The sequence below is a fragment of the Lipotes vexillifer genome, unplaced genomic scaffold (genome assembly GCF_000442215.2).
Source record: "Lipotes vexillifer unplaced genomic scaffold, Lipotes_vexillifer_v1.1 scaffold670, whole genome shotgun sequence".
NCBI lineage: Eukaryota > Metazoa > Chordata > Mammalia > Artiodactyla > Lipotidae > Lipotes > Lipotes vexillifer.
In genome coordinates this window covers 638696-649003 of record NW_006778108.1, presented here as the reverse complement: position 1 = coordinate 649003, position 10308 = coordinate 638696, and the positions used below count along the sequence as shown (strand labels likewise).

Here is a 10308-nt window from a genome sequence, read left to right as displayed (position 1 = left end):
CCCCCCCCCCCCCCCGCAAGAGCTTGTCTTAAGCACCACCTCCTTCACGGCATCGTTCCCTAACCTCCCCTGCAGCCAGCCCTCTTCTCACATGCTCGTGAGCCGGGGGGCAGGGTATCTCTCCTTCAGTTGCAGCTTTGCGTTTATTTGGGGAATTGTTTGGTTAGTGACCTCTCCCTCCTGCTTGTTTACAAGTTCCATAAGGACAAGGTGTGTGTCCCACTCGTTCACCTCTGCATCCCCACCCCCAGTTCTTATCACAGCGCAGTAAGTGTTCATTCAGTATCTGTTGAGTGAATGGACACACAGCAGCAGCGTGTAAAAAAGCAAAACTGATGCACATCTTTTAAGCCAGTAGGTTTGTCCATAAAGGAATACGATAGAGGAAAGAGAAGGCACCAGCCTTAACAGAGCCCCTTTTATGTGCCAGGTGCTTTATACACATTATTTGGACGGAAAGAAGGAATGGTCATGGGTCGTTTTGTTTTCTTTCGTAACTCCTCGCAGGGATTTTTATGTGTATTTCATGCCAATACATGGGTGGCAAGATTTTTTTCAGTGATTTAACATGATATGAAATATGTCTCAGAAGTACTATCCTGTTTTTCCATTAACACATTTTAGCAATTTTCAGCTTGTGTGGCTCTGGGCATTTTATTAACAGAAAAAAAAAAAAGAATTGGATTAGGTATAATTAACACCTCAAATGGGATTGCCTTGTTAATCTCTAATGTCATTTTAAGAGCATTAAATACACATATATCCTGGACATGGCTACTTAACTTTTGACTTTTGTATGGCACACAGTTTTGAGTCCTAGTCATAAAAGGCATGTGGGAAACACCTTTCTTCATTGTGGTAATGGTGCCTTTCCATAATTGGGAAATATCCGAATGCAATTTTATACGAGGGGGATAAGCAGACTGTAGGTGGATAATATCCGCTGCTGCCCTTTTGAGTCTCCCAAAAACGTGTGCTGCTTCTCGTGTTGACTCCATTTCTGCTAAAAAACGACAGCCACCAGAACCAACCCTTCGTTCGCTCGCTCTGGTTACAACCTAAACCCGTTAGGTTCTAACCGTATTGTATTTGAAGCTCCTTTGAGAACCTGTGACAGTATGTCACATAGGCAGGTGGATGTGCTGGTCTGAAGCTCCAGAGTGGCCATGCGGGGTATTGCTATTACCTGCAGGGTCCAGGTGGAGCTGGTACCCAGCTAGAGGTCACGTGCCCTGTCCAGAGGAGGCAGCCAACAGTGGCCCAGTGACAGCACAGAGCTACTGATACCACATCTTCTAATTTTTGAAGGGAAGCCAGAAGCTCAGACTCATATGTGAAAACTACAGATTTTTAACCATTGACAGTGAAGGATTTTGTTTTTTTACATCTGTGCGGGACACACGAAACACATCCATGAGCTGATTTTTTTCTCTGACCTTTGTTGCAGATCCTTTATCCTGGCTGCTAGTTCTTTGCGGTCTCTCTCTCCCTCATCTGTCCAATATGGGTTCCTGCTGCTGTTTCACATCCCCTGCATCTTGGCTGGACTTGACTCTCTCCTTTCTCCAAGCCCAGGAGGTCCATCTCCTGTCTCAGGCTCAGCCCCTCCCCTCATCACCCTCACATGGAGCATCTCTCTTGTCCTGTGAGACCCAGCTTAGGTCCTTGGTGCCACCTCCTGCACCCTGCACTCATCACTTTGATCCGTCATGGTTGACTTCTAGATGAATGTGTTATCTTCACAAATAAGTTGCATTCTTTTTCAGGACAAAGATTGAACATGGGGTTTGGGGGTGGGGGGTGGTTTGTTTTGTGACTTGGTTGACTCTCAGGTGCAAATGGGGCCAGAAAAGATAGTGAATCTCCTAAATGCCTCCAGTGACAGGGAGCTCACTGCCTTCTGGGACATCCATGCCAGTTTGGGACAGCTCCTATCTTAGAATGCATCTGTTTGCTTAATCAAGCTGAAATTTACCTCCCCACCTAATGATTTTGTTACCCTTGGGCATTTACAATGAATTCTTCTGCCCCTTGTACAGTCATTTTCTGAACAAGCAGGACCCTAGTCAGTCCAAAGGAGTTGTTCTTGTGTGTCCAATGTAGCCGTCTAAACAGGGTTTCCACAAGAAGCAGTGTTTTTACGTGGAAATAGTCACTGCATATGCGCATTTTCTTTCCTATCGAATTCTGAGGGAGTTTTTAGTAATAGTGACCTATTACTAAAAACCTATTGCTCTGGCAGTTTCACCATGTTTTCATTTGAATGCACTGTCCTTTGAGGTTTCTACTTCTATCGGCATTAATAAACATTTCCTAAATTGGTGACCATATGCTCTGCTTGATATTCTCACATCTCTTTGGTTAACTGATTTCTGTTTTTCTTTTCAACAGTCAAAAGTCTAATTATCTGTATACTGAGTTTTAAATCTCTTACGATATTGTAATGCTTGGATCCCTCACTTCTGCCCTGGGTAACATGAGTATTGTGACACTCGGCTGTACAAATAAAAGCATTTGAAGATTTAGAATTGGCTTATGTAAGCAGACTTCTGCGACGAAAGCCTCCCCTTACCCTGTTGTCATGTAGTACACTGGAAGTCACATCTCAGCTGCAGGATTCCATGTTAGAATGTCACCAGCTAACCAGGTTGCTCACTGTAAGCTCATTGCTGTTTCTGTGTGTTCTTAGGTGCCGTGATACTCCTGGGAAGAACCAATATGTTTCGCTTTAACCATCCGAAGGAGGCCGCCAGGCTCAGGGAAAAGAGGAAGGTGAGCAGTGTGGAACCTCCCGTAGCTCGCTCCGCTCTGGGAGGGGCTGGGGTCGGGGAAGAGGGGGTCTCCACTCTGGTTCCAGCAGTTTAACTTTCTGGAGCACGAACCAGCCCATAGCCTGGATTGATTCTAGAGGGTTTGTTTCCCAGCGGATGGCTCCCTGGTGAAATAGGCTAGCAAGTGAGATCCAGAGCAGGAGGAGAGACACTGCGTCTCGACCCTCCTGTTGAGCGCTGCATCCCCTGAAAGGAGGTGGGCATCATTTCACATTAAGTGGAGAGTACCTTCCACTCAAGAGCATCTGTTTCAAGAGTTAACCCCATATCAGAATCACTTTCATCCAAAACTTGGTTCACTTTTAATTTTCATTCACAGTAAACTGGGTTTTTGATGAGGGTGTGAAGCAGAGAGGGGGGTGAACTTAGGACGGTTGGAAGAGGCTTCAGCTTGGATGGGGATGCCTAGAGGGCACTTGAAGTGCTGGATGAGGGAGGTGGGCAGAGGACCAGAAAAAGACAGGAAGAAATGGAAGGGAGAGAAACGTGTCTAGGACACCGTGTTGACCTTAGACCGAGGAAGGGAATTAAGTCACAGCTGAGTTTTCTGTGAGCCAGGCGCTGTGCAGAACCGCCACCTGTACCAGTTTATGTGCACAGAGGCTGTTATTACACCCACATCGCAGATGATCGAGATGAGAAACCGAGGCTGGCCTGTCCCGTGGCCAGCAAGCGGGGAACCGGGGCTGCAGCCCCGCATCTCAGCCTGCTTTTGCTGGGGCTGCCCAGAGTTGCCAGTGCCTCAAATGCGGAATAACGAGAAAGCCGCAAACCCCAGCCTCCTCCAGGGCTGCCAGTTCCAGCCTGTGAAGCCTATTGTCTGTTCCAGCCCAGAGTCGCCCTGGAGGGCCCTTTTCAGGACAGAGTTGCAGGGAAGAGAGGGAAGGAAACAGGTTTTAACTTAGTTATAATCACGACACAGGATGAGGGGAGGGAGGGCTGGCGGCGGGGCGCAGCTGACGTGGGGCCTTGGAGGCCCCTGGAAGGAGTTTGACTGTTTTCTAACCATTTGAGGTCTTTAAGCAGTAGAGGAACATGAAGATAAATTTACTACAAATATTAGGGAACTTTCCGTGGAAGGCAAACAGGTTAGGCTGTTGCCCTTTTGGTCTCCCTTCACCTCTCCCTCTCCCTCTTTGTCACTCAGCAAGTGTGAGTACTGCTCCTGCCAGGGGACAGGGTTGACACAGATGCCGTCACCCCTTCCCTCCACTTGAATGCAGCAGCCAGGTCAGGGAGATCCACCGGGCTGTGCAGTTCCCGTCTGAGCACACTGCGGTCCTGCTGGCCTTAGCGTGGGGCTTGGGCTCCAGACGGATCCCTGGCCTGACCCCTGACGTGCATCCTCAGAGAGACCAGTTGTGTGCAGGCTGATGGGGGGCGTGAGCCCCTCGTTGCCTCTCCCCAGTGGAGCGTGGGGAGCACAGAGCATGGCCTTCCCTTGCTGCTGAGGTAACCGCTCTGCCCTGTGTCTGCTCTTAGAGTGGCCTTCTGTCCTCCCTCAGCTTGTCCATGACCGACCTGTCCAAGTCCTGCGAGAACCTCTCTGCCGTCATGCTGTACAACCCAGGGTGAGTGGACTGCGGCGTTGCCTCCCCTGGGGTTGTCACTGTTGTGGTGTTTGTCGTGTCGACCCCATTAAAGTCATTAATTAAAAAAAGAAGTCAGTTAAAGAAAATAAAACTTCTGCAGTCCGGCCTCCTTATTACATCAGCCGTAGTCATTTTCCAGGTTCCTTTCCAGCCCTTGCTGTGTATGGACATCCTTTAACTTAGTTATAATCACGGCACAGGATGAGAGGAGGGAGGGCTGGCGGCGGGGGGGCAGCTGACGTGGGGCCTTGGAGGCCCCTGGAAGGAGTTTTCTAACCATTTTAGGTTTTCAAGCAGTAGAGGAACGTGAAGATAAATTTACTACAAATGTTAGGATGTGTGTCATCTGGAGAACGTAGCATGGAAGTGAGAGACCATTTAGGTACCAGTGGCTTGGGTCTGGGTGGTCACCATAGTGATGGAGCATCGTGGAATGAAGGGCGGTTCCCAGGCTCCGGGTTTAAACAGTTGGGCAGGTGATGCACCTGCTCCTGAGGTGCGGGAGGCAGGGCTGAGCAGCCTGGGCTGGCGGTGGGGTGAGGGTTCAGTCAGTGTATCTTTCCTATTAGGTTGGAAGTTTTTCGAGGTCAGAGGCTTATCTTACTAATTTCTGTATTCTAGAGTATCATTCACATAACACGCTTGACAAATGTTTAGCAGACAGATTAAGAATGGAATTTTAGTAAGACACGTGTGCCCTTTGGGGGGAAAAGGTTTTTCACTAGTTCCTCTGGGCATGGGTGTTCTAAATGGTGGGAAATGGCACATTATGCAAAGGAATGTGTTTCTGTGCACGAGTCAGTTTCCAGATGACGCTGCAGTTGGTTGAATAACCTCGAGTTCATGTTCGGGATCCTCAGGCAAAAGGCGGGAAGAGGGCCTCATGACGAAGTGAAGACTTAGGCCAAGGTAGTCAGAGAATTCAATGAGAAACACTCTGCGGTCGGCTGAAGAGATGGTGCTGGATGGGTTGGATGCTGCCGTGATGCATCCTGTTCATCTGGCTTCAGTTAGCGGACACATTTCGTATCTGCCACCCTTGCAGTACTCATTTGTACAAATTCAAATTCAGGTGACTTAACACTTCATCATACCTTCATTCCCCCGACTCCAGGCCCCGCCCCCAACTTGCCACCTGCTCTAGAGAATGATTACCCACGAATTAAAACACAGTTGGAGAGAAGTTGCTGCCTCTGATTTATGGGAAGCAGACACCTTGTAAAGTTCTGTGCTCCAGCAACTCGGCAAAACAAAGCGGGATTAAAGCCAAGCTGGGCTGTTTTTACCTTTTTTGATGTTACGGGTGTAACTATCCTTGGCCTAAATTAAGCGCCACGCGATAAACGGGAAGAATGTTGAAAGAAGTATGTTCACTGCTTGGACACTAGCTGAATAGTTGTTCCTTAAATCTAATAAGCCGCCTGCACACAGAGTGTGTTAGTTTCTCAAGATGGAAACTTAGGGCTGAGATGCTTCAATAGGGCAGCGCGCATTTATTGAGGGTGAGGGGAGACCATAAGTGTCAGGTGCCGTGTTCTCTCTGCCTAAGAAAATGGACACATGGGTGTGAACCCACTTAGTGTGAAGTCATGGAAGTTATATGATTCAGGATTAGTAGCCTGTGACCTGGGAGGGCCAATGGGAAGGGAATGGTGCAAATTGACATGCTTGGAAGGGATTCTCTTCGGTGTCCATGCCTTGTAATGTGTTGGGTGATGTAGAAAACCAGAGACTTTCAGAAAGAATCTTTCTTGATGTTGAGATCACCTCCAGCCAGCATCATGGGATCTGTGCCATAAGCCTAAATAACGGGAACCCACTTACCCTCAACGCTTGTGGAGACCAGGCATCGTCCCCTTTGTAACATCGTCCCCAGTTCTCCCCCCTCTTCAGTGGACTCTCACTGCCGTAGCAGTGCGCAGCCTGCAGTAAATAGCTGGGGCCCATGGCAAGGGGAGGGTGGTGTGGAGGGTATAGCAGGGCTGTGAGGAGCCTTAAATAGTCACCCTCCTAAGTCCCTAGTCTAGCACTTTCTTCTCCGTAGTTGAGGATATGAAGATGTTAGAAGTCTATAAAGATGCCTTATCTCGGAGAACAAAGCGGATAGAACACTAACCAGAGATTCAGCCCTGGATGCCCGCCAGGTAGGAACCCCAAATCACTCCCTTCTGTTCTACTTGAGAATTCTGTTCAAGATTCACAAAAAAAAACTGGATTCTGTGCTGGGCCCTGAGATGTTTGCAGGAAGAGGTCTTCCCCTGGAGAGATGTTCTGGGAAGGAACATTTTATGAGCAAACAAGGTGAGTGCTGGCCAGAGTCATGCTGAGCTTAGGAAGAGATAAGAGGATTCCGCAGGTTGGGGCCTGACTGGGGGGTGCTGTGAAAGCCGTGCCTGGGCGTGAGCAGTTTGCTTTGATAAACAGATGTCTGTTGTTTGAGGAAATGCACTTTGGGGTTTGGGAGGATGGAGCAGGAGAGATGGCAGCTCAGGTTCTGCTGGCACAGTCACAGCACCTGTGTACATGTAACTTTTTTATAAGTTCTGGTTAGTGTGTTTAGAATTTATGATTATGAATAAAATGTATGGCCCAAAATACAACAGAGAATTATTTTCTCTATACTCATAAGCATTTGCTAACTCATTTCTTCACTCTTTTTTTAAAATTGTGCTAAGATACACTTAACATGAAATTTCCCATCTTAACCATTTTTAGGCGTACAGTAGTGTTAAGTGCATTCACATCGTTGCAGCTAACCTCCAGAACTTTTTTCCTATAAAACTGAAACTCTGTACCCATTAAGCAGTAACATCCCAACCCCCCTCCCCCTCACCCCTGGCAACCGCCATTCTATTTTCTGTCTCTGAATTTGACTGTTCTGGGTACCTCATATAAGTGGATTCATACATTATTTATCTTTTTGTGACTGGCTTTTTTTTTTTTTGTGGTACGTGGGCCTCTCACTGTTGTGGCCCCTCCCGTTGCGGAGCACAGGCTCCAGACGCACAGGCTCAGCGGCCACGGCTCACGGGCCTAGTCGCTCCGCGGCATGTGGGATCTTCCCAGACTGGGGCACGAACCCATGTCCCCTGCATTGGCAGGCAAACTCTCAGCCACTGTGCCACCAGGGAAGCCCGTGACTAGCTTTTTTCACTTAGCATAATGCCTTCAGAGTTCATCCATGTTGTAGCAAGTATCAGAGTTTCTTCCTTTTTAAAGTTGCATAACATTCCATTGCATGTGTATATCACATCTTATGTATCCATTCATCTGTCGATGAACACTTGGGCTGCTTCCACCTTTTGGCAGTTGTGAATAATGCTGCTCTGAACACTGGTGCACAAATGGTGGGCCTCTCACTGTTGTGGCCCCTCCCGTTGCGGAGCACAGGCTCCAGACGCACAGGCTCAGCGGCCACGGCTCACGGGCCTAGTCGCTCCGCGGCATGTGGGATCTTCCCAGACTGGGGCACGAACCCATGTCCCCTGCATTGGCAGGCAAACTCTCAGCCACTGTGCCACCAGGGAAGCCCGTGACTAGCTTTTTTCACTTAGCATAATGCCTTCAGAGTTCATCCATGTTGTAGCAAGTATCAGAGTTTCTTCCTTTTTAAAGTTGCATAACATTCCATTGCATGTGTATATCACATCTTATGTATCCATTCATCTGTCGATGAACACTTGGGCTGCTTCCACCTTTTGGCAGTTGTGAATAATGCTGCTCTGAACACTGGTGCACAAATGCCTGTTTTGAGCCCTTGCTTTCAGTTCCTTTGGGTATATACCCAGAAGTGGGATTGTTGGATCATATGCTAATTACGTTTTTAATTTTTTTGAGAAACTGCCACACTGTTTTCTATCTTAGGTGCAACCCTGTTATATTCCTACTAATAGCGCCCAAGGGTTCCAGTTCCTCCACATCCTCACCAATACGTGTTATTTTCTGTTTTTTTTCTTGTTAGTTTTTTCTTTTGTTTTTGATGGTGGCCGCCCTAATGGGTGTGACGTGGTACCTCACTGTGGTTTTTCTTCACTCTTTGTTTTCTTTCCATTCTCTTAAGAATTTCCAATCTGCAAAATAGTGTTTGGAAATATAGAAAGATGGAAGATCGGAAATTCAGCTCCCCCAGTAAGTTTAGTAAATAACTGATGAATGTCAATTTGACAAGGATCCGTTTGCTGGTGACCTCCCTCGAGCCCTGCCAAGTTCAGTTCAACCAGCTCGTTCGCCTGTATCTCAAAGCCCAGTCCATGGGGTAGGGCTTCAGGAGGTGTTTCTAGCCAAGGAGAGATGTGATCATATTTGCCCTGCGAGGGAACAGTGAGGGCGCTGAGGGAGCTGTGAGAGGGACCTGGAGGTGAGGCCTGAACTGAGGCAGCCGTGGGAGGAAGCTAGAGGCAGGGGTGGGCTGCACAGGCACCCAGGGCAGGAAGGAAGTGGTGAGGCCCGAATGGATGTGGGAGAGAAAGAAGGAAAAGCTGGTAACATCCATTTTCTGGCTTAAATAATTGGTCTGGTGTCGCATGCTCTGCAGCTGAAACACAGATACTGGAGGAGGGGCAGCTTGTCGAGAGGCAGGGAGAATGCTGAGCACAGCCTTGAGAAACTGGACCCCGGGCTGTGAACTTCCTCCTGGGAGTGACTGCACAGGAGCACAGGGTCGGCCGCTGGGCGCCCTGCGGGGGCCTCTGCAGCCTGTTGCAGGCGCAGGGTGAATGCGGGGCCCCCATTGACAAGCCCTCCTGCTCGTTCTGCATCCACTCAGCTACTGGGTGAGGGCCCTTGTTTAGCCAGCCTGTGCTGGGGCTCAGTTCCCTTGGAGCGTGATCTAGTGTACAGGGAAGACTGTGGGGAAGCCTGGCGGAAAGCAGGGAGCCGGGAGCCTTGTCTTTGCCCGTGACGCTTGGACTCCTCTGGGTTGACTCTCAGTGAGGGCAGCTGTGCAGCTCCACCCAGGCCCCTGGCCGCGGCGCCCCACTCCTCACCGTAGGGGGTCTGTATCCACCTACTCGGTGATGGGTCTCACAGGCTTCAGCAGGTGGCCTGGCCCTGGTGACAGTGCAGAGTTTGGGGTCCCTTACCTCGTATTTACCTCTCTTAGGACCAGTTTGGGATCAGTGTTCTCCTGCTTTTAAAACTTTCTCCCTCTTAGGCGAACTGGCTTTTGGCCTTCTTAATGATTCCCTGACGCTAAGTATTGGCTTAATAAATGTTAGCTGCCCCCCAGCACCGCCCCCTCCCCTGCCCCAAACCTCCTCTCGTCTCCTTTGTTTCTCTCTTATTAAACCCTCGTGAAGGGACTTCCTTGGTGGTGCAGTGGTTAAGAATCCGCCTGCCAATGCAGGGGACATGGGTTCGAGCCCTGGTCCGGGAAGATCCCACATGCCGCAGAGCAACTAAGCCCGTGCGCCACACTACTGAGCCTGCGCTCTAGAGCCCGTGAGCCACAACTACTGAGCCTGCACTCTAGAGCCCGTGAGCCACAACTACTGAAGCCCGTGCGCCTAGAGCCCGTGAGCCACAACTACTGAAGCCCATGCGCCTAGAGCCTGTGCTCTGTAACAAGAGAAGCCACCGCAATGAGAAGCCTGCGCACTGCAACGAAGAGCAGCCCCTGCTCACTGCAGCTAGAGAGAGCCTGCACACAGCAACAAAGACCCAACGCAGCCAAAAATAAACAAACAAATAAATAAATTTATTAAAAAAAAAAAATAACGCTCATGAAGACGTCTTTGTTAAGAGGCCGGGACTCTTTAGTGTCAGCTGCTCCTTTCCCTTAAGCACCAGCCAGCTTTCCAGTTACTTAATAGAAGTCACGGCCCACAGTATCCCTGGGGAAAATAATTTTTCTCCGCGAATTGGCTCCACCCAGGGACTCTGTCTTC

At 49.2% G+C, this 10308-nt stretch overlaps 1 protein-coding gene across 1 annotated transcript in view; it reads left to right on the top strand.

The window, feature by feature from the left end:
- Nucleotides 1-10308, top strand: part of KIF16B (kinesin family member 16B) — a 277180-nt gene that overhangs the window by 135334 nt on the left and 131538 nt on the right. The window contains exons 15-16 of the mRNA XM_007451451.1: nucleotides 2690-2772; nucleotides 4314-4402. Of these exons, the coding sequence (XP_007451513.1) occupies nucleotides 2690-2772; nucleotides 4314-4402 (172 nt within the window). The remainder of the gene's footprint in view (nucleotides 1-2689; nucleotides 2773-4313; nucleotides 4403-10308) is intronic.